At 40.5% G+C, this 25,085-nt stretch overlaps 2 protein-coding genes across 3 annotated transcripts; both read right to left on the bottom strand.

Moving 5' to 3' along the window:
• Positions 1-102: 102 nt before the first annotated feature.
• tom1l2b (target of myb1 like 2 membrane trafficking protein b) lies at positions 103-17,289 on the bottom strand. 2 transcript variants are annotated; one of them, XM_083787782.1, is made up of 15 exons: positions 17,202-17,289; positions 16,702-16,786; positions 15,937-16,015; positions 15,316-15,465; positions 13,876-14,010; positions 13,222-13,419; positions 12,822-12,938; positions 12,380-12,513; positions 12,219-12,270; positions 9,556-9,733; positions 8,205-8,334; positions 7,999-8,074; positions 5,189-5,248; positions 4,593-4,629; positions 103-4,471 (listed from the first exon to the last, which is right to left on the bottom strand). In XM_083787782.1, the coding sequence occupies exons 1-15, from the start codon at positions 17,251-17,253 to the stop codon at positions 4,320-4,322; spliced, it is 1,635 nt and encodes a 544-aa protein (XP_083643908.1). In that variant the 5' UTR covers positions 17,254-17,289; the 3' UTR covers positions 103-4,319. The 2 variants fall into 2 exon arrangements, with proteins under 2 accessions (XP_083643908.1, XP_083643909.1); XM_083787783.1 differs by lacking the exon at positions 5,189-5,248.
• A 230-nt stretch (positions 17,290-17,519) lies between these two features.
• Positions 17,520-24,948, bottom strand: atpaf2 (ATP synthase mitochondrial F1 complex assembly factor 2). Its single transcript, XM_083787957.1, has 8 exons — positions 24,594-24,948; positions 24,443-24,487; positions 23,744-23,892; positions 23,427-23,524; positions 23,003-23,083; positions 21,963-22,075; positions 19,666-19,781; positions 17,520-18,805 (listed from the first exon to the last, which is right to left on the bottom strand). Exons 1-8 carry the CDS (start codon positions 24,739-24,741, stop codon positions 18,668-18,670), a joined length of 888 nt encoding a protein of 295 aa, XP_083644083.1. The 5' UTR covers positions 24,742-24,948; the 3' UTR covers positions 17,520-18,667.
• Positions 24,949-25,085: the final 137 nt, after the last annotated feature.

Here is a 25,085-nt window from a genome sequence, read left to right as displayed (position 1 = left end):
CCAAGATTAAACACATCAGACAGACAGACACACACAGGCCTGCGAGGCCTCGCTAAGTCTTTCTCGAAATAAATGTGTATAAAAAAACACAAAACCATAAGAGCGGATATAACACTGCCATTTGTTTTATTAGAGTTCATGCATAAGTCAAACACAAATAGAGAAGAGAGATGGAGCAAAACTTAGGAAAGTAGTAGCAGTCACACAGCGCATTCTCCCTCATCAATGTCCCTTTTATATTATCCAGGTTACATACTGTACACAAAGACATCTATTGTGTTTGATTACTTTTGGACAAAGAAATATAAACAGTCAAGAGTTAACATTGATATGAGCTAGGCCAATGTAGATTTTGGAGTGTCAAACAAGTGTGGTATACATTATTTCAAATGAAATATTTGGAGGCGTCTTCATTAGTCATTCATCACTCACACAGACCTTTGCCTTACAGCATGACTGACATACACTACTAAACAAACAATGATACAGTAAGGGAAAGGAAATTCTCACAGAATGTGCAATGCTGATTCTTTGTAGAAAGTGTCTCTCATAAAATATGCAAATGTCTGTATTTTGTTATGTGCTGGCCAGTCCGGCGTATACATATATTGTATGCCGATTATCAAAAGAGGGATCATTTTGTAAATTTTCTTAGGCTTCAAAGAATATTAATGATAGCAGCCACAATGTCTACCTAGCCACTTGTTATACATTACAGCATAAGTGTATGGCTACACATGTCTGTGTGAAAACAATTCAACCAACAGCAAGAATAACCATTAAACCATTTCAAACAATACAATACACATTAGCCAGCAGCAATGTATAAAAAGTAGGAAAGTCTGAACTCCATAAACAAAGACCACACACACGCACAGACACACACACATGCACACACTTTCTTTTGTACAATAAAACCCATTTCAAAATACTGATCAGAAATAAAAGAATTAAGCTAAATAAATTATTTCTACACTTTGCTCAATTATTTTCCAACATTTCTCATTAATTACAGCTTACACAATATATTTTTTAAATGTGCGTCATTGTCCAGCTAGCTGAAGGTATTGTGACTGTCAAGTGTGAGTGGCGATTTGAACCTTGTGATTGTGACACATTGCATTTATTATTGTCAAGAGTAAAATGTCTCATTTGTAGCACTATGTCTGTGGCAAGCTCATTTCTGAAAACAAATGTCACATTGAAAGGTCAGACCTTTTAAGATGTCAGCATGAAGAAATAATAGGAGACTTGCGCTAGAATGAGTGGGAACAGCTCTCATAGTGTAGTTATTTGATTCACATCACAAGCTTGGATATAAACATGGAGACCAAGCACAACAGTGGATCAACAACTGAGAATAAATTCATTCTGAATTCCTTTTCAAAAACCAACAAGGGGGGGGGAATAAACTTTGGTCCTGAAAATTCTATGTCAAACAGTCGACATTCAGCATAAATAGCTGTACATTAATTCAGTCTTATTTATCTCATGTCAGTCTTCAACATAATGATGATCATTAGTATAATCCAGCATGTGGATAGTTTTTGAGTGCATTTAGTTTGTATTGATCTCTCTTACAACTATCTTATCACAGTGCACTTCCAACACTTCATTACTGAAAGTAATATCTAACTGTGGGCTAATGAAATCTCTGCAAAATAATTATATTTATATCTTGGTCTAAGACAACTGACACAGGTTAATGCAAAAATAACAAAATTAAATGATTTTTCTATTTTTGTCAATCATTTGCCTGTAAGTGTTGCCCTAGCTTGGACTCTACATGTTTCCTATTCCCTTTCTTTTCTGACACAGCTTTAACTCGGTGTGTCAAATTACTTCTGTATGCACTGCAAAATCCTGTATAAGACCAGAAGAAGAGGACAAGATCTCTTCATCATAATCTGATATAAACAGACGTCTCCCTTATACAGCATAATTAATACACAGCTCATCAGTTCTACATGTCATTTACAGATATACAAGACAGACCTACTTAAAAACAAAACAAAAAAAATAACACCAGAACAGAAGGTCATCAACAACCAAGACTGACAGTCTTAAAATGACAGGGAGCAAATGTCATGGGCTGACACTACAAAAATAAAATCTCACAATTAATGCTACCAAGTCTTTTTTTTCCCTTCTGTTCGTTAAGAAAACCAAAACTAACTTATATTTAAAGGTTGATATTAATGCATGCAGAAAAACAGAGGTCCTACAAGAAGTTTAATTAACTTCTATTGTAATCTGCCTCATCTGATCATCCCTCTGTGGGAACAGGAAGGAGGTGTGATGTTGACTCTGCAGATTGTTACATGTGCAGAACTGCAGCTAGAGTGCACTTTTCACATTCTTCATATCATTGCTGTCGGGTGGAAATCTTATGTCCAAAATAGTTCCTTTATTATTATTTAAAAAAACAAAAACAAAAGAAAAACAAAAGAAAACACATGAGCTTGTAGATCTGCTATTTTCACTACTTCTGTGTGACACGCTTGTTTGAAGTAGTAGGGCATTCATTTAAAGGACAACTTTATTTTATTTTTCAACAAAGGTTCAAGTTTTAGGTTGTTATTAGACAAAGAAAAAGGTGAGTGTTATTTTTTCTTAATTTGCTGCTTTCTTTCGTTTTAGCGATTTTAGCTATTTTTGACAGGAAGGGGGGGGGGGCATTCGAACATGGGGCTAAATAAGTCATTTTTTACAAAATTGTACAGCAATTTCTTTATTAATATGTACTATAGTCCTACTAGCACCCAGGAAATTACATCTGGCCACAAAAACAAAATCACAGGATCTACTGCATGTGAAGGTAGAAGTACTAGGGGGATGCCTCATGCCATACTGTGTGCCGTAGGCTCAATAATGAATTGCATTTTTTGTTTCAGTTTGTCACATTCAATAGATCCCGTGATCTTTTGTGGCCAGATATAATTTATTGGGGTCTAGTCACCCTGGGCAAGACCTTAACTGAAAAGACTATCAGCGGAAGTGCGGGATTTTATTGGAAGTATCGCCCAAGGAAATGACGTTGATGCTTTACAAATCAGTTTACATTCTCCGCGAATGAAACAAGTGTTGTGATTGGCCGGGAAAATATCGTATCCGGGGGGGAATACATCCGACGGATATTCCGGAGTATACAACCATCGATAGCTTCTCTGCCTTAGGTTGTGACCAGGCTTTTCTTTTTGCAGACAAGTAAGCCTGGGACCGAGGCTAGGGTCTAGTAGGACTATAGTAAATAATACAAAAATAAATCACCATATTTTCTTGTAAAATAATACATATTTAGGACGATGTTTGAATGCCCTGTCAAAAATGGCTAACACGAAAGGAAGCAGCAAATGAAAAACAATTAACACTTACCTTTTACTTTCTGCAGTAACAACCTAAAACATGAAGCTTGGTTGAAAAAAAACTAAAGTTGTCCTTTAACCCATTCTGAACGGGCACCCATTTTGGTGTCGGCATCATGTTATGCTTTATCTATTGAAAAATAGCAGATCTACAAGCTCATATCGCGCCACCGAGTGGCGCGATACGAGCTTGTAGGTCTGCTATTTTTGAAAAATCGAAGAGCGACTGACATTTCTAGAATCTGATCTCAGGTCAGAATGGGTTCATCAGACCAGTGTGTGTCCGGCGGAAACCTCGTATGAATCTGATCTCAGGTCAGAATGGGTTAAGAAAAACTAAAGAAATATGAAGATATGGTTTCTGCCCGACAACAACGATATGGGGAGCTTTTCTGTACTGCCTCAAAATCTGAGTGGGCTGTATGATGTCACCCATATTCATAGATTGAGAATATTTCAATGAGTAGATGTGCTTCCAGCCACTTTTCAGATTTCATTCGTTTACTTTTTGTGGGAAAACCATATAAAATAAAAAATTATCATACAAAGTTTTTGTAAATACTTAACTGGAGGGGGGACTTTAACATGGAGAAGCTATCTGATGTTGCTGGCCTGAAGTCCACAAGAAGCAGGGTTTCCTCTGTAGGCTTTTTTGGGGTGGGGGTCGTTCCCTTTTGACTGACAAAGTTAACTGTTAATTAAAAAAATAAGATGAAACATGGAGATTAATCAAAGGGATAAAAATAAATCTGTGTAGTGCAGCTCGATATCGTTTAGCTGAAGGATTTGTGATGGTGCACTCTGGAATGAACCATATGCCGTGTGTATGTGCAAACACATCACACAGATGCGTGACAGTACGTCCTACAATGTTGCTTCTGAGCTGGTCAGACCATAGGCCGGGCTTGGGGAGGGGCATGTGTGTGGGGTGGGGTCAAGGGTGAGGGTGAATGTCTACATGGCGAAGAGGCCATCCTGATCTTGACGGTCTGCCTTTTTGCGGCTCGGGGTTCCCTGCGCAGCCCCTGGTTCACCATTGGGTGGCGACGGAAGGCTGGGTGCCATCTCAGCTGCTTTGGCTCTCTCCTCTAGGAATTTGTCAAACTCTGGAAGAGAGGAAGGCAAAAGGAACGTGGAAAGAAATGATGGAAATTTGGCATCTGGGAATAAAATGGCAAATACTGAAATGTAGCCCATGATCAGAGTAAAAAAACGACCATGTCTCACCTTCACTTGTCACTCCTTCCTCGCCCTCATCTCCTTGCTGTGGAGAAAGGTAAAAAAGTTTAAAACCAAGTCAGAATAACAAAATAGACAGAATGGCAAAGTCAAAGTTGGCTTCAAAAATGTTAATACCACACCACAAACACCATAAATGTTTTCTATGCCCTCAATTATAGTCTGTTGGAAAGCACCTTCTACACGTCTGTGTGAAAACTTAACATATTACATGGATTGTCATTCAACAGTCGATATTATTTTCCACTCCTACAATCATAAATATTATTCGATTATCTACCAGTGAGCACCAAAACACAGATAGGCTAACCCTTTTATAAAGTAATTCTGCCCCACCCCATCCTACAACAAAACACACGGTTAGTAACTAATGAAAATGCTACAGTGGATACACACACACACACACACACACACACACACACACACACACACATGATTGGTCACAAAGTGAGGAAATGGAAAGGTGAATGTGTTACATTAGCACTTTAAAAACCAACAGGTGAGAAGGGAGAAGTACACACTATGGAAAAGAAAAGAAAAAACAAATAAGGAGTCAGGCAGAAGTAAAATCATGATGATCTCACCACATCAGTACACAGCCACTCCTCTATGTCATCCATGACAGAGGATTGGCCTCCAGCAACCTAGGAGGCAGCACCCACACACCGCCACAGGTGGCCGGGGCAGCAGGGCCACAACAGAAAATATCCCACCCCACAAAAAAAAGGGGGGAAAAAGCAAACAAAACAAAAAAAATAATAGAAAGCAATTTAACTTGAATGTCAACTTAACGAAACTTAAGAATGGATTGTGAAAAGTGCAAGCAAGATTTAATGGAACAAAATGGCCATTATTTATCAATGTAGAAACCAGTGCAGATCACGACAGGGTTCATACAATGTTTGATTGATTGAATACTTTATTAGTAAACAGCACGAGGTACATTCAGACATTAAAATGTCCTGGGGACTCTTTTCCATTGTTGACCTATGTATTCAATCAATCAACAGAGCATAAACAAATAATGATATGTCATCAACAAATACACTATGTACAAAGGAGAAGTTGGCTGTGAATGATGCCTCCTTTATGATTTATGAAACGGTTGTATCTCGCCAATCACAGCATAAGAATGGTCGAGTATTGATGTGTCAACTTAACAGACGCTGTATGGGTGGAGGAAACGGCAACGGCATTGCATGTATGCCCCATTTATCATGAGTTCTCTCCACAAGTAAAAACATCTTAAACTCGCTGAATTCTCTACAGTTTTTCCAAGCATTTGATTTTACAAATGTCCGACATGTAGTTTTGTCATGATATACGATACTTGGTAACCATATATCCACATTTTGTATTTGACTGTCAATGTAATATATGGAATTTTGGTATGAAAACGTTCTTGCAGTGGAGCTACGGCAAGTATCCCCTGCCAATATGGTGGTCAATCTATGTATTTACAGTTTGATAAGTAAGGGCCACAGACAGTCTTTGAACAGTGTGCATAATCACACTGATTTATGACATAAAGACATCCACATCAATCAAACAATGCACACTCACACAAAAACAAATACATTACATAAAAAATTGGGCATGCCATGGAATGCCAGAAAGCCTAAATAGGGCAAACCAACGTCATCATGCCTGACAGCAGGGCAGGAAATAACATTTATATAATAACTGGCTGCAGTGGCACTGTCGGGTTCCAAAGTTAACCAGTTAATTTCACTCTTCACCCAGGCAAGTAGTTTCTTGGGATAGAAAAGTTTAACCAATTAATGATTAGTTACCAGAAAAAATAGCTCTTGATTGATTGACATCTTTATTGATCATGAAAAACATGATCAATATAACACATTATACATCTGACCCATATCTGGATCCCTGGTGCTCAGTGATTTGAACGGCCTAGCCAGGCATGTGGAATGACCTTGTGAATATAATTGATGTGCTGGATGCCACTTTTGTGTATAACAAAAACAAATGTTATACGATCCTGTGTTGTCAGCCAAGGATTTGGGCTGGACAGATGAAGTGGTTCAATCCTGCCGTCTGCAGTCAATAACTAAAATAAATTACTATTTATTATTATTTCCATGCCTTGCTACAGGTCAGTAGAGTGAAAGCTGAAGGTTAAATATTTCAAAGCCATGCAATTCTACTGGGACTAAAGTCTTCATTCAAACAAAAAGTAGTATTAATGAAATAGCACTTGCTTTGCTTCAGCAACTTCTATAGTTAGCAAGAGGCTAAAAGCCTTTATAGTGCAAACAGTCTTTCTTCTTACCTTTCCAAGATTACAGAACAAAAAATAAAATAAAATAATCCAAAAACCAAATGAAAATGTATGAATGAAAATTACTACAAGCCTTGAAGGCTAAACAAAAAAGACATTTAACCCGCAGTAGTCAACAAACAGCACATGTGGAAAAAATGCCAGATTGATGATGTTACAGCCCACTGCGTGTATACTTAGGCCCAATCCCAATCCACTCCCTTGCTGACTCAATGAGCCCTCACTGATTTAGCTGCGCGTTCATGTGAAGTCTGCGAGGGCTTGAGGGATGTCCCATTTGAAATCGGTAAGTCAGTGAGGGCTCAGCCCCGCCCCTTTATGTGCCCTTTGCCAAAGTCAGCGTCGATGCTGACTTTAGGCTGACTTTGGCAAATAAATTACCCACAGTTCATAGCGTTACCAGTGGAATGAGGGGGATCCTCATTTAGGTATGCAAATTAGTTATGTATCGCGATTAGAATGTCAACAAACACAATAGTGCTTTCTCACTGTTCTCAAAAGGAGACGGAATGGAAGGATATAGGCTGTATATTTAATAACAATAATAATATTAAGGGAAATATGATGAGAAATGACTAATGAGCAAAGTAAAAGAATATGGAAATTAAATGTATAATGCATATTATTATATATGAATATTACAACTCATATCACACAGGAAAGTGTATTTATTAAACTAATAATAAAACGATCATCTTAAATACTAAAATAGACATGATAGACATGTATAAATAGGCCAAGCATGTAGGTAGGCACTGGCTGTGAATGAGGACAGTTTGTATAAAGTGATGCAAAGTGTCATGAATGGCGGACTCATCTTCAAAGTGCTGTCCCATTTCTTTCACAACAATTTGGAGCCCTTGCAGCCTCTCACCCTCAAGCACTTACAGCTGACGTCATTAAAGTCAATGAGGGTCCAGGGCTCAGGGCTTGAGGGAGGCAATTGAGATTGGGCCATACTCACACAATACACACACACACACAGTACAGTATGCATGTTGAAATGATAGCGTTTGCCTAGAAGTGATGCCAATAGTGAATATAAAAGATGAAAGAGAAGCCTATGTGGGAAAGCTTGCTTCGTTGAGGACTCACCCCTCCAATGGTTGGTTGTCGTATGTCCAGAGTGGGGGGAAGGCTACTTGTGGCAATGCCGTCTTCCACAGAAGCCCTGGTAAGTGACAGACATGGACATAAGTCGTTATAGTCTTATGGCAATGAATGGTCGTTTTCATTTGGGACAGAGAGGAGTTTGTGCAGAATTACTTTGAGAAGGTGATTTATTGCCTAGCCTTACTTACGTCTTGCATGGTTCAGACACAACTCCAGTTCTGGTTTGGGCGAACATGTCAAAGTCATCCTGGGCAGCTGGGGGAGGTTTGCAGCTGGGCAGGGAACTCAAAGTGCCACTTACACTATCTGAACCCATGTCTGAACAGATTGAAACAAAAAACAACAAAAGTTGGTGGTACCGTCCAAAAGCAGAATGTGATAGTACAAGGCAAGCATCAAATGTGCGCTTTCTTCCTCATGTATTATAGGCAATTAGGATAAATTAATTGGTTAAGTCTTTAGCAAAATAATATTGTTACAGAATGTTGTTACAGAATTCTAATGCCAGCCTTCAAATCTGAGGGGGGTAAAAAGTGTCTTGCTTTCTTTGGGCCCTGGTCGTGGAATGACCTACAAACCAGACTAAAATTGTCCTAAAAAATTCCTTTGAGAAGTTTCAAAAGAGTCATCTTAAATGTACAGTCCAACACCTGCACATGTTCGGACGTGTAGGCTACTAGCCTTTGCATAGGCCCTTTTTCCCCCCGTTTTAAAATGTACATTGTGTATATACTCTTGTTCACAATTTCTTGCACCCGGTCATTGTTAGGGTACCATTGTTGGAGATTTGTTGTATACTTTATATAGGTTTCTTGAGTTATGTCATGGATGTATTATTTGGCTGTTGTGAAAATTGACATGTAGCATTGAAGTGTAATTTTGTTTCTGCCTCTTGACCAGTTCACACTTGTAAAAGAGACTCCATCTGAATGTGTTTTTTACTGGTTAAATAAAGTTAAAAAAAAATTTACTCAATCACCCAATTAAAAAAAGGGTTTTTATGTATCTAAAGTTCTGATCAATACATTATAGGCTGGGGTCTCAATTTAGCTTATAAATTCATCCATCAGATCCTAGATGACCAACATCACAAGCAGCTGATAACAGTAGTAATTGGCTGAGTCAAGGTCCTTCAACACCAGGAGCGTTCATTTCGTGTGATTAATTTGCATTAATTTAAACTGCTGTTGTGTCATGAGTACATCCACACAGAACATGAGGCCATAAAGTGGCCTAATTAGTTTTCGAAATGAGGTCGATTTTTCAACGTAAGTAGTAAGTAGTAAAAGTATGAATGTATGAATGAGTGAATGAATTTGTGTTTTGGGACTGCTCATTAGTCACGCTCCGGGTTTGTAGGGACCGTCACAGTGGCCTGGCTCTTTTCCCAACATCATATGAGTTAAGTGCAACAGAAAATAATGAAAAGATTATTAGTTTTAAACCCTTGTTATTCTTCAGAGGGTCCCTCTCTGATGACATCATCAAATCACTACCTCACAAAGCTACTTGCTGGTAACAAGGGGTGTTGTTACAAACCGAGGCCAGCCAGGCGTGAAGCCAAAGAAGGGGAAGAGGGCCCGGCCGTCTGAGTGATGAGATTGGGGGGCAGGTTGCTGGGAGCTGCGCTGGGCATGGCGCTGGGCATGTTGCTGACCACAGCTGGAGAGCCTGGGCCCAGGTCAATCAGGTTGTCCTCTGTAGCCTCACTCAACACCTGGCACAAAACAGAGTTGGGGAATGACGGTCACTTCAAAAAGGGTATGACACCTAGACTATAGGTATTACTGTACCCCTGAAATGGAGGAGAAGAGAATATTTATTAGGGACAATGGCTGCAAGTTCAGCAAAATAATTCTCTTTATGCAAGGAAGTACCTTAACCGTGCTTTATAAATGCAAACACTCCCAAGCGTGTAGTAAAAATGAATAAATAAGGGCATGTGCATACATTCACATTAATATTTACAGGTTAATTCCAGGAAAGCATGAAAATGTTCAAACGACGAACAAAGCTCATTATGAAACAGTTTTTCTTAAGGGGGCTGACAGTGGCAGTGAAGAATATTGCTGAATTACACACAGAGTTGAGATTCATTCAAGTATGAGTCCAAGTCCGTTGCTCTCCCCTTGTCCCCCATATATGGGGACTAGGTTGGTGGAGGGTGTGTAGAGCCCAGGATCACATTAGATGATTGACACAGGGGTGAAAAATGGGTTACAAAATCGTGGGATAAAAAAATATTTAAAAAAAAAAAGTATTTGCTCACAGAACAGGGGTGTGACAGTAGTTTAGAGTGATGTAAGACCATGAAATCTGCTGACATTCTTGGCAGGGTACTGCTGCATTATTAACTGAAAGCTTTATGCCCAGGGGGGTGTTAGTCATATATTAAATACCCCTTAAGAAGCTAAAGAGCACTGGGAGGGAAAGGATAGGAGGAACACTAGGGTACTTTAGGCTAATTGGTACTTCATTGCACGACTCTTTCGCTCAACAAAAATGACAATATTAAAAATCATTGATGTGGGTCACGTTGACGGTTTCTTCTGTTGAAAATGTTACCGAAAGGTTCGTGTGACAAAGTATAAATTAAGCCTTACTCATAAGCTGTGGCTTATCACAACTCAAAGGCAGAACATAAGAGATTATCTCAGTGACTATTATCTCAGTGACTATGACAGTATGTACTATTCCAATTTCCAACACAAAAAAAAGCTTGTATTCCATTACCAACTGTCAATCAATATCTGCCTCTGGGTCTTTTACAATGGGGACAGCTTGGTCAAAACATGCTATATGGGGCAAATCATATTGGTGGAGGAAGAACCCATATTATCCAGCCTTGTTTTAACAGCTCCTCTGGGGCCAAAATACAGAAAATACGTAGTGCACGAGGGAGGGTGACAAGACATTCATACTTGCCTGCCTCAGCTAGCCATAAAAAAGACACACAAAAACAGAAAGGAAAAAACAAACAAATAATGAATACCATTAACATGCCGTGTTGGAAGACATTGGGTTGGCCTGACGCCAGCACACGGGCAGATGCAAAGATATAGTCTACCATTCATAGTCAATGGAAGCCAGCGACATGACCATGCAAAGACACAATGATGCATGTACAGTAACTGCTCCAAATGATATTCTCATTGTCTTTGCGTCTGCCCGTGTGAACACAACATATGACATTGAACAGGATGAGCAGCAACATCACATGCAGATTTAGACAGCCGATAGTGAAATCAAATCAGGGAGAGAAACCACCACCAGCCTACAGTGTCAAAGGAGGTACATGGTAACTAGAGCTGCAGTTATGTATTATTTTCTTAGTGATTATTCTACCAATTACTTTCCGATTCACACATTGAGTGCCACCTGCTGGACGAAGGTGATATGGCGCTTGGGTGCCGGGGATTTCTGGCCATTCCACTATGATGCGCTTCCGTTTGTGACGCTAAAGAAAAGCATCAATGCTACCTAGCTAAAATGAGGTCCATACATGCTCTAGAAAACGCCAATGTTCCCATCTTGCTCCCCAGATAATCAGAAAAGACCCCCGAACATCGAAGATCTGTTCAACACCACGGACAGCGCTTTGGCTTCTGTTTTAGGACACAACTTTGCAGGCTTTTTTCGGGGCCCTAGCAATGGTGCATACTGTAGCAAACGGAGCCGTTCAAAAAATGAAACACAGCGAGGCAATGTTCTAGCGATATTAAACGCCTTAAGACGAGCCTGCTCGTCGTGCGAGACCAGTGCATGCCGCAAAATGAATTACTCAGGACGAGTATACCTGTCCTACGGTTCCAACGTGTTAGTGCGTTTTGTGCGTTTTGTTTTTAAATAATTCGTTTAAAAACTACTAGTAATACAAACAAATCTATTATTTAACCAGACCTCATTAGGAGGTCTGGTCAAGCTGACTGGTAGAACAAGTAGTTTAATTGTAATCAAATTCCCTAGATTAAATTTGCTGGCAAATCTACTAACCACTGAGGCCAAAACAGGGTTTGAAGCCCTAATTATAACAGTGGACACAAAAGAATGACCAAAAGAAAAGGAAAGAAAACATTTGCTGAACACCATGCAGTGAGGGATGGAACGGCAACACAGAACAGGGTAGCAGGAAGCATTCAGATTGTATGAAACTGTGCAAGTGGCCGTTGGATGTTTAACGACCTGAAGTAAAGGCGACTCACCCCATTGTTGGCACCCTGAACAGAAGACCGCCCTGACCTAAACCGCTCGTACCTGATGAGGAAAAGAACAAAAATCGGGGGGAAAATAAACACATTAAGTACTTGCTAACATGCATCATCAGAATTCCTTCTATCTGTATTAAAAAGGGGGGTGTTTTAACCTCTCATAGCGTAGGAATATGTTGTTGAGGTCATCGTTAACATGGAGCAACTCTTCAGTGACCTCCTCATTGGAGACACAGGAGATGAGCTCCATTATCCTCTGTTGCATGGCTCTACAGGTCCGGTTCAGCTCCTAAATACACAAAAATCAATGCACGATTGCACGTAAACAATTCATTTCAGCCTCTAGTGGCCTCTGGAATATATATATATTTTGCTTTCAATGTTGCCGAGCTGAAATGTATACTTTTTTTTGACACACACAGAGAGAGAGTTGGGTCTAACAAAGGAAATAGAGCATGCACCTCCACTCTAGCCCAGGTGCTGGACAAAAGGCAGTACAAGAGTCCGCAACACTGGTATGAAAACTCAGCTCCACTGGTTTATTTGACTCAACGTTTCGATCCCTTAGGATCTTCTTCAGGAAGAGTTGGGTCTAACCTGAAGCAGTTCATGGTCTGAAGGGTCCTCCTGTCCTGGTACCATCTCTGTAAGCATCTCTGACATCACCTTGGTGTTCCCGCGCACAATGTCCAGCTCACTGCGCAGCCGGCAAATCTGGAGGGCATAGGAGACAAATTGTAGATCAAGGGTGTCCATTACAATAAGGTGGATCTGAAAGCCTAGCGCGTCCCTTGAGTCTAGCAATATTATTACATAGAATGTGTGGTCTCGTCGACACAACAGCAGTTAGGCCCAAGAAGATTTTTACCCCCTTATGATTTTTACAAATACAACTGTCAGAGGTGTACCGGAATGACTGTGCTAACTGCTAACAGGCATGCGTTGTCAGAAAAACGAAAATGTTTCACAGTGGTGGGACCGCGCTGTCCCATCGTACCTGCTCTGGCGTGGGGTTGATAGAGCCAGATGCGTGAATGTTTGGGACCTGAGGGAGAGTGGCGTAGGCTGGGGGGACAGTGTGCGAAGCGGGCTGGGGCGGGGGCTGAGGCTGGGGCTGGGGCTGCGGCGGAGGTGGAGGCTGTGTGGGGGCACTGTACTTCTGAAGGGCTGACTCCCCCTCCGGAGCAGATGCCGGCTTTAAAGAAGAGACACAGATAAGTAACATTAAGAGTTTCATTTTACAGATACTCTACTGTTAAGACGGATGTTAAGGTTCTTACTCTTAGCTTGGTTATGATCCTTGATGACTATTTCTATGTATTTGATGTATTACCACATGTTGTTCTTGCCTACTGTAAATCGCTTTGGATTAAGAGAGCATCTGCTAAATGCCTAAATTGTACAGACACACGCACGCGGTTGCACAATTAGTGTAATTGCATTTTCATATCTTATCCATCTTATAGGATATGGCAATAATGGCTCATTACATTAATTTAAAATGCCCTCAATTAGATGCATAAAGCATATGCTGCGTGTGTTTGCATGAAAGGCTGCCCCTACCCGGTGAGGTGTGTGTATGGGAGACAGTGAAAGGCTGCCCCTACCCGGTGAGGTGTGTGTATGGGAGACAGTGAAAGGCTGCCCCTACCCGGTGAGGTGTGTGTATGGGAGACAGTGTCTCCAGGTCTGACATGGGGAACTCGATGCCTTTCCTCTTCAGCTCCTCGTAGATGTGAACAACGCCTGTGAGGTCTGGACTACTCCTGAAGGCATCAGCCCACGCCTAGAAGAGAGTAGGAGCAGAGGACAGCTATTTACCAGTACAAGATCAGAGACATTGAATGAGTTTAGAATTTAATTTGGATGAGATTTCTGTCTCATCCAAATTCACCTGCTGGACTTTTTATGTTTGCTTTAAGCATGAAAAAGAAAAAAGATAATTGAGCTCAACCTGTACATCACATATTGTCCCAGGCCTAATTCCACTCTAAATTCTAGAGAGTCAGAGACTCTTTTGAAGTAATCATGTTTTGGTGTGAAATAGTTGGTAATGTCTTATTCCGTTGATTAAAAAGCAGGTGGCTAGCGCACATCCAGTTCCTGTCTGGTGCTGGACTAAGGTAAGTACAGTTTTAGAGTTTTAGAGTTTTATTAGGACCCCCATTAGCTGGTGCATAGCAGCAGATAATCTTCCTGGGGTCCACACAGAACATAAAAACATGACATTCGACATGCATGACATTACAGGACATACAGTGAAGAGAGTCCGGACACAGGTTTACTCCGATGGTGTTTTCTTTTATTTATAACACCATAATACAAGACACTACGTTTCGGCTGCAGGCGGCCTTCATCAGGTGATGATCTGATGAAGGCCGCCTGAGGCCTAAACGTTGTGTCTTGTATTATGGTGTTTTAAATAAAAGAAAACACCATCGGAGCAAACCTGTGTGCGGACTCTCTTCTCTTCATTATTCCGTTGATTCACATCAACTTGAGTCAAGAAATGTAGAGTAAAATGCACTGACATAGCAACATTTACCATTACACTGCATTACCACAGAATCATAATACATCTTTATAGGTTATGGTGGTGCATAAATCTATTGTAAATTTGAGTTGTACCTAATTCTGCTTGCCTCTCAGCCACAGATCTATCTGGGAAGCATGTTCATAGCTTTCCTGGAGGAAATAAGAGCGGCCCACCTGAGCCTACCAAGGTTACCTGAGCTAGAACAGTAACTAGAGACTTTCTGCTGGCTGCTATACAGCCACTGTACAATACATCATCTGAGGCTCTGCTTGTGGATCATAGAACAGGACAACCCCCGCGGCTCTGTTAGTTTCACGTGTGTAGTATCAAACACATAGGGTCTGCTTCTACAACTCTCATCTCAAAATCTCCAAGTCAGTGGCTAAGTCGTAGCCCATCTCTTCACAGGAGCAACACCCCACAACTATCCTAAGCTCCTATTTATTTTCATACTGCTGACTTTTCAGACAGTGCACGACACCGCACAATGCGCACATGTACTTGACAGACACGAATCATTTACATGGGGTAATTACTACATTATGTTAACAATACCTGAATCAAGGCGAGGACTTTGTCTTGTACAATGGTGGGAGGGTTGTTTTTAGGAGAGATGATTTTAACAAGCACCCCATCGATAAAGTCCCTACTGGTTACAAGGGAATGGAAACGATGGCCACAGTTCTTCACACATGTCTCAAGGACCTGAAGGGGAGAGAGGTACAAAGGTAGGGAGGGAATGAGAGTTTCAGAAAATGCTTACTGGTATAATGCACAAAAATTGAAAACTAGTCAGACAAGTTCTTCTCACACAGTGAAATGTAACCCACGTGGGACGATTTTCACACTATAACAGAGTTAGATTAATGCTCACAGTGTAGGAATCACTATTGTGCCAACAGGAATGAATACAAATGCCCTTTATCTCACATTCCTATCCCAATTCCCATCAAGTTATAGTGAATGATATCTATCGAAACCTTTAAAATACTGTTAAACAGTGTGGTCATATTTTAATGTACCTATTGTAAAGAGCCTCTGCTTTTGACCTCAGTGGAATAATTAATATTATTTATCTCTTTATGATTAAGAACAACCATAATACTAATAAATCTGTGTTATGACCCTGGCTGTTATGATAATGACATCATAATAATGATGTCATCTCCCACTTACTGTCAAAGCCAGCATCACTTCCCTGTAGTTCCTGTTGCCATTCAGTCTCTTCTTCACTGCTCTGATGGCATCCTTTGGCCTACACACACACACACACACACACACACACACACACACACACACACACACACACACACAGACACACACGTGAGACTAGACAGACTAGGTCTAGGACAATGTTGCACTTGATCAAAGCCATCAAATGAATTGATAAGGCTTTTTACAACAAACAAAAATAAAATAATTGGCAGTGTTTATGACAGGCATTGGTGTAGTTCGCCATAAGAATGCAGAGTGAAACACAAGCTGGAGCTGTTAATCATTCTCTCCCTTAGTGTTTACACTGATCTTTCTACATAGTAAAATATCGGGAAGTACAATGTAACTTTGTGAATTGGAAATATTAGGCCAACTCCACAGCAAGACGAAAAGTGCAATTCCTCCGTTTAGAGATTTGCCTAATATTATGGGTGTGAGTCACCTAACCCAGTTATCATCCACTGATCAAACAAGACATGGACTTCATACAACAACTTTCTTCTTGCACAAGGTTAATGCTGCTGGGAGAAGTGAGATAAGAACTTGGCCTGTGAAAAACCTATAGTGACTGGCCAGCCAGATAATTGTAGGGCCTGGCTGAGACAAAGTAATGACTGTCTTCCACGCAGCAGTTTTGCGCTGTCAATACAATTAGCATAAATCAAGCACCACTACAGTTAATCAATACCATTATGGAAAATCACTTGATTCTCCATGGATACTCACCCATCCTCTGTTTCATTGATGATGTCACATATTTCCATGTTAAGGGTCCAGTCTTCACTTTGAAGAGAGCCATCGGTGGCCCTCTCTGAAAACCAAAAAGTTAATTTATCATGTTGAAAACATTTCATATAACTATCTGGAACGCTATATACATATTGTTGCTAACTAGCTTGGCTAACGTTAGCTCAGCTGTCATTCAAGGCAGCAGTTTGCTTTTGGGTGGATGGCTGCGTTTGGACTGATCACAGAGGACCGTACGTTAACTGCCTGACTAATGTCAGAAAACAACATCGCCGGTCTGATCGTTATGAACTATAATCTAGCTCGATGACAGATACTGTTACGTTAGCAAGTAGCTGGGAGGCTAACCGTGGCTCGACAGTTAGGAAGAACTCATTGACACAGTTAAACACCATGGCAACCAGGTTATATACATTACAGACCAGGTATAATATATTAAATGGCATTCAACATAATTTCTGAAGTAGCGGGATACATACCAATGCAATGCCCCACCGGGGTACTGTAAGGATTACCCAAGAGGAACTCCATCTTGCTCGACAACAAACAAGTCAATCCATGGGATGATTTCTTTGGGAAGTGCACAGAGCATGTTCCGCCCACCAAACGACGTCATTGGCCAATGAATCCCGATTCTGAACGTGATTGGATATCTGAAGAGACCCATCATGCGAATCTGGCCATGTAAATAATGGCATCAAAGCCAAGGAAGATCAATAGAAACTCCACGCCGAACGTTTTTTTCCTTTTTCTTTTCCTTCGATTTATTTTAACAAATGAACAGCATGTAACATCCGGGTAATCCAATGTATCAATGTTTTAATTAAACATTTCTGATCAAAACTGATATTTGGAATTTGCAGGTTTGCAGACATCAATGCATTTTCTAGGTGCCACTGCACTGTGGCACCAACTTTGTAAAAAACAAGTGACTACGATGAAGCTGAGACATTTTAAATACAACTGGGCTTTGTCAGTCAGGATATTAATTACATTACAATGTAGGCCTATGTAGAGTACCTGTAGATGATAGGTAAGCTCACTCAGCGTATGGACTGAATCTTTTCTCCTCACATCAGCACCTTCATTTGCAGGAGATAATTTTTGCTTTTTGAATGACACAACACTGAGAAATCCATGATGATTGCTGTGCATAACAGTACAAATTAACTAAATATGTAGTAGATTAAACTAACACATTATGGATATTTATATGCCGATTAGTATGACTTTAATAGTACTCAATACATTAGCATGAGATACTATTAAAATGTCATACGTTGTTTACAGTATTGAGACATGACACAGCGCAGACAGGGAATTAACATTCCAACCTCAAATCACTGTTCCCATAAACATGCCGTGTCCAAAATGCCACAGATGACAGAGAAATGATTCACAGAAACATGACTTGGCCTTAGAGAATAATATGCCACAGTTGGTGGCCTCCACATGTGGTCTAGTCTGACAAATGAATTTTAATTTCGTCTGAATCGCCAGAACATATTTTATGTGGGTAGCGATTCAGGGCTGGAGCCAGGTAAGTACATATGGTCCGTTCTGCTGATAAAATACAAAGTTTTGGTTTTTCTGGGGTGAAGATGGCTGACCTGTTTAACAGATCATAGAGAAGAACAGTGTTCAGTGAGGTCCAGAACAGATGAGACCATTTATTGTTTTGGTAGAGAGAAATCAGACCAGAAAACATGCTGATAATTCCCATGCTTGGCTGGCAAGTTACACATGTAAACTTGTGTGGTAATGAGGTTTTTTGCATTCCATTCTTACACAGTATAAGCTTGCTTGGTTGAAGAAAACATTAAATGTGCGTTGTAACCGCTGTACAAAAGCCATGACACCACTGAGCATGTTTCTTGCAGCAGATTATGTTTTCTCAGGTACCATTACTAGATTTTACACACACTAACAGGGTTCGTAATCCTGCTCAGTCCTGTAGGAGTTTTCGTTTGACAGAGGAACTCTCAGATGAAAGTTGCACTAACAGAGCTCCAGCAGCAGTCCGCGCCCTCAGCTCGTACATGTCATAGTCATGGGCCCACTCAACGTTTCCCCAATGCTGAATCTGTATAGGGAACACAGCAAAGCACATTGGAACAAAATATACACAAGAGAGGAATCTCTATGTGGACTGGAGTACGGTAATAGTTAAAGATCAACGTTTTTAATTTCTCCAATCCACAAGGACGCAGTCTACCCATTCTATGCATAATAAACATTATGTGAACGTTATTTAAAAACGTGGATTTCAATCAATTTTGGGGGGGAAACTAATTTTAACAAAGTTGATATTATATATCAATTGATATATTTTGGCAAAAGAGTTGGTACTTGTCAGTCAGCTAACTAGATAGTAGTGAGGTATTGATTATTCAAACAAAGAACACTGCAGAGTAGGGCTGTGAATCTTTGGGTGTCCCACGATTCGATTTCCGATTCTTGGGGTCACGATTCGATTCAATTTGATTCTCAATCCAAAAATGATTCTCAATTCAATACATAGGATTTCATTACAATCTACTCCAGTCTTGAACTGAAGTGACTACAGTAACTTGAGAATGACTGAATGATGTTTACTGTGATTAGGGTAAGCTTACATTTCATATCACAAACACTCCTGTAGCTGTAACCAGATTTTTCTTTTTTTTTAAATAAAAAAATAAAAGTATGAATCGATTTTGAATCATTCATAACGGGAATCACGATTCTAATTCGACCCCTACTGCAGAGGCAAACCTGGTACACACACACACACACACACACACACACACACACACACACACACCTGTAGCACATTTAAATGTATTTAAATCTGCGTCAGACTTCGCAATCTTAAATAATACAAAACACATAAGTAGATATAAAATATAACACAGGTATAACCATTTAGGTATAGGTACTTAGTTCATGACCCTATTCTACTACCTGGTATTCCTCCTCCAGTCTGGAAAGCAGCACAGCCTCTTCCACAGTTAAGTGTTTGTCAATCAACCCAAAGGACAGCACAACTGACTTTAGCTGGGTAATCACATACTCAAGACCTAGGAAAAAAAAACATTTTTTTTAAAAGTTGTCACTTCTTTAAAACACACCCTTCACTCAATATGGGTTTTAATAGAGCACCGAAGTCTGACGTCACTTTTAGTAGAGGGCGCCAGACGCCAGTACACAGGTTCATGCGCTTGATATCTTTACGGGGCTGCCTGGAGCCACACATTCACAGTCGTATGAGCCGGGCGGTGCTTACACGCCCGCACGGCATGCATTTGTAAAGCAATCAAACGCTCCCCTTCCCCAGTTCAGCTACAAGGCTGTGGAATCAGCTGCGAATGATATTCAGTATTTAAGTCCAACGTCATTTTGTAGTGCTACGTTACGTCCGGGTCCAAGTGGCACCAGCTCCCGTCCGCATCCCATTGTAAATAGAATATCTAAACGCGTGAATCTTTTTAAATTGACGTTATTTTTCAGAAAGGAAGCCATAGAGGGTTAAAATGGGTCTTAATGCTTCCAACTCGTGTAGAATTATTAATGTTTTGTACAAGTGTCCATGACAACAAAAATATATGATGTGGAGACAATAATGACTATTATTATCATTATTATTGAAGGTGGCAACAGTCCATTTGCTCTGTAAAATATTTCGGGGGCATATTTAGAAGGTGTGCAGGCTTGAGTATGTTGAATCTAGTTTGCATTAATGAGGATTTAGTTGACACAATAAAATAAAATGGCGATAGTATCCAGTGTGGGGCAGACGGCCTGTCACAGCCAGATTTTGGAGAGCAGCGCAGCTTTGTTGTTGCGAGGAAAGCGGTAAAATGAGACTTTCATGGTTGTTTTCGTCTCAGATTTAGTCCGACGGAGCGTCACAGTATAACTCCATGGGGACACAAAAGCGACACAAAAGTAGGACCCGGAAGTATCTCAGGAGGGGGCGCTCACGTCACAGCTAAAATACTGAATTAAGTGATTGAAGGAGGCCCAGGCGGTGGCATAACCGTCTGGGCACCCGACTGGTAATCCAGTCGCAGTGTGCCGCGGGTTCGACTCCCGAACCCGACACGGCCTTTACTGCATGTCTTCCCCCATCTCTCTCCCGTTTCCTGTCAGCCTACTGTCTGTCCCTTAAAAAAACCAATAAAAGGCGTAAGCCGCAAAAAAATATAAAAAAAAAAAAAAAAAAAAAAGTGATTGAAGGAGTGGGTTATCGGTGGAATTTACACCGGTCACGTGACAGTAACCAGCCAATCAGAATCAAGAATTGGGACTACCCGTTTTAGAAGATGTCCATTAATATTTGATACAGCCAGTTTCTGGAGAAAATGGAATTAATGTGGCCGCAAAAGCCTTGAAACTACATATGAAGGCAATGTCGCTGCTAATATACGTCCAGCTTTCAACACATTGCGTTCCTGAGATTCCTCATTGACGTAAGCTCAGCTGGCGGTGACTCGACTCGTACCAACCACGAAATTAATTAACATTCAGTTTCTGTTGTGCGACGGGCAGATGCAGCCATCCGCCTACCCGGAAATGTAGTCTCTGGGTTGTTTGACTCATTTCTAACGCTTATTTTGTTACTCTTTGGGTATATTTATTTTGTACATTTCCACCTACAGTCGATGCTTCATATCCATGAGTGAAATACATGAACCTGGGGACTGACGCCCTCTACCGACAGTGACGTCAGGACTTCGGTGCTCTATAGTCAGGGAATATTAAAAGAATGTCAAATTTGGTAATACATTTAAAAATAATTTTCTTCACCAATGTGTTTGTAAAGGTGTACTTACTTACTTACTTGGTTTCTATTTAACCACCCTAGGGGAATTTGACAGCTGCTGAAAGACGGGGTACCATCAACAACCAATATAAAGGCAACATTTTCCAAATTACATTATGCTTTAAGTAGCATGTGACGTGTCAAACTAGGGGGTTTTCATGATTCTAAATCCATTCCGAAGAAATTAGTTTTGCACGAAAAACGACCATAGCCGTCATCACAAATGTGATTAGGACAGCACATTTGGGCAAGTGGCTATGGCCAAATGTGAGATATGTTAGTAGACACCCTTACACTGGTGGTGAAGAAATGTATTCCCAGATTTTATTAATATCCCCTGACTATAAGCCTCGAGATTAATTCACACACAAACTTATCTCATCTTATATTCCAACAATGTCTATATTGTCTATCTGTTTTGAAAATTATGTTTTACCTGTTAAGGACCAGAAGTTGTAAGATTTGAGGTGCTGTCGGAATTTGTCCTTGGTCCTCTCGGGAATCTCAGGACCTAATATACTAGACGAGGAGCCGATGACAACATCATATCTGCAGTGGAATTGTGAAAGACAGACAAGCAGCTGTAGCCGTTATTACATCATGCCCTGTTGTCCTCTTCTGCATTAAATACAGCATCACATGAATATTATATGATCCATTTGGATGATAATTATAGTCACGTCAGACTCCATCTTAGCCCACAGCACTTGCCGTAGCCTCGGCGACCTTACAGGTGTATGCATAGGCTCAACTTATGTAACTTAGATAGCATTTTATGTAGACATAGCACTCTATACACTATATATTCCACGGTTCTTAGCTTACGTATGATTCATGATGACTATTTTTAAGTATTTGATGTGGGACAGATTTATTGGATGCACATGCAGATTAGACACACCAACGGACCGACATGCGGATCAACGGTCTCTAAATGTTCTGATGAATTGAAAATGGTGGACAATGTTGTAAACAACTGTAATGCTTTATCAGTGTGTCGTCCACAGTAACAGTCTTTGTATTGAGTTGTGCTTTCATGTGAAATGTACCCATTCTGCAAACTGTTAATAAATCAATCAAACATGCTTGCTCCCGTGCTTGCGGTTAGGGTTAGGTTAGGGTTTGAAGTAGATGGTCTGTCTAATGACAGTCGGACCAATAGTATGTCTAAAGCCTGTTCCCAACAGTTCATGAGGCTTATTGAGATGAGATGAGATGCAATGGACAGTACAAGTACAGTACGGCTCAATGAAGAACTTATATGTGTCTAGCTTCAACTACAAAACATTATAAGCAACATTAGTAAGGACAATTTAGGCATTTAAATTGCATGTAGCCTTTGGGGCAGATTACCCATATTCCATTTGAATGGTCTATACATTTTGGAGCCCTGGGTTGGCAACCCGGTCTGGCAGAGACCTGCGCTCCAAGGAGGAGCGCACTTTTCTAGTTGTATAGTAATAATAGGCAACTGACCTGTTTTCAATCCAGTGCAGTATAGGGTCCCACTCATTCTTCTGTAGCTCAACCAAACCTGATGGCTCATCCACTCTGTAACTACAAAGAAAGAGTGCCAATTACAAATATTTACAACCACTGCAACCACAGACAATGCTGCGTGTATACCAATACTTGGACTAAAATAAAATAAAACATCCAAAAAATGATACTTTATTTAAATGTCTATATTGGCAGAACAATCGACCTCTCAGGCAAATATTCATATTCGCCAATTTAAATACAGTACGTTTTGGAGCTTAAAAACAAGTTTGCATATGTTTTTTATTTTTCTTGATTCTCGCCTGGATGCCCTTAACGTCCAGCATCTGGACTAAATACAGTGCAAATGCGCACAATACAGAGTTTAGGATTGCAAAAGCAAGAAAATAAACTAGCATACCAGACAGTATCAGTGTCCAAGAACTTGAGAGCAGCATTGATCATTTCGCCCTCCTTGCGTTGAGTTGGATTGTCCAGCGCTGTGTTACACAGAGTGGTCTGAAATAAATAAAAGATGCAATTTTAAAAACTGATTTCTCTCTCTCACACACACACACACACACACACACACACACACACACACACACACACACACACACACACACACACACACACACACACACACACACACACACACACACACACACACACACACACACACACACACACACACACACACACACACACACACACACACACACAAGCCAATGGTTGTACCATGTGCATGGTGTAGAACTTCAGTGTGTCTTTCTGAGCATCCCATTCTGTTGCTACAGCAATGGCCAGAGGTTCGTTTGACACTGTGAACAGCTTCCCTCCCGGCGTCTTCAGTTTCCTGCGGTCCAGGTTGATCTCGTACAGGCCACCTGGACAAATAATAATGTAAATGTTAAAACCTAGTATCATTAGCAATGTTACTTACTGTATGACATGTTAGTAGCTGCAATTTGCAATTGCAACACTAGATTATTTTTATTATTATCCATTGACATCACATTGATCCAAATTGCATTTCCGATCTGCTTGTATTAAACAACATTAAACTCACCAACCTTGCAGCTGTAGGGAAAGCTTAAATTATCCTCTTTCAAACTGCAAAGTGTTTGTTTCATAAAAATCCACTGTACACGTTATGAGCTACTGTAAGAGTGTAAGTGCCATTTGAGCCTCCTTATTGTGTGATTATGTCACTACATGGCATTGTCAATTTGTCAATCAAGGCCGACAAGGGGCAAACAGTTTTTAAGACTGTGATTCAAGGTTGATTCTGTGTGTTTGAGACACTATTTTGGTTTATTTATAGGCAATGTATAGTAGCTCTAGGACCAAGCTAGCAAGTCATGGCGTGACACTGGCGTGATACTCCGCCTTTAGCAGAGCTAATAAATATAATTAAATGTACTTTGTGAAACATACCTTCTCCCTGTGATATGCTGACATCTTTATAAAATTTCCTCCTCTCTGTAATGGAATGGCAGACAGATTGTCATAAAACGTTGATGCAACCTGCAAACGAGCATTTTTAATGCATTTGTGCATGGTGACAATGTGGTATAAATAATCTTACCTGCGGTAGCACTTGCTGGACTAGCAGTAGAATATGGATTGCCGAATTTGCGCCTCAAAGAAAGAAGTGACACTTGACCTGGGCGCACATTGTGAGGTGAAAGGCCATGTCTCAAGCAAGTAGACAGTCTCACAATACCTTTCAACATTGTAGTGGAAGGGTATGCATAAATAAATACGGAGTTCGGGGGTAACCAATAGCAATCGACAAGCTATAGGCTAACCATGTGCTATACAGGTACAGTACTATGATTAATCTTATTAAAAATCACTGAGGGCAAACCGAGTACCGAACAGGTCAGTCATTTGCGTTCACAACACACCGAGCTTTCAAAACAGCTTCAGTATTCTTAACCATGCGCGTTTGACCTTCCGCGTGTTTGACAGCTGGTTATTTATTTATTTTTAATATGAATTTGCGTTGGGAAGTGTAGTTTTAAAATGGGCTCTTCTCTGCCCGTAAAGAGGACGTCTTTATCAGCGAAAAACTACA

This window comes from Protomyctophum parallelum (genome assembly GCF_964188405.1).
Source record: "Protomyctophum parallelum genome assembly, chromosome: 17".
Classification (NCBI taxonomy): domain Eukaryota; kingdom Metazoa; phylum Chordata; class Actinopteri; order Myctophiformes; family Myctophidae; genus Protomyctophum; species Protomyctophum parallelum.
The sequence above is the reverse complement of the archived record's forward strand: the minus strand, read 5'-3'. Positions and strand labels throughout refer to the sequence as shown.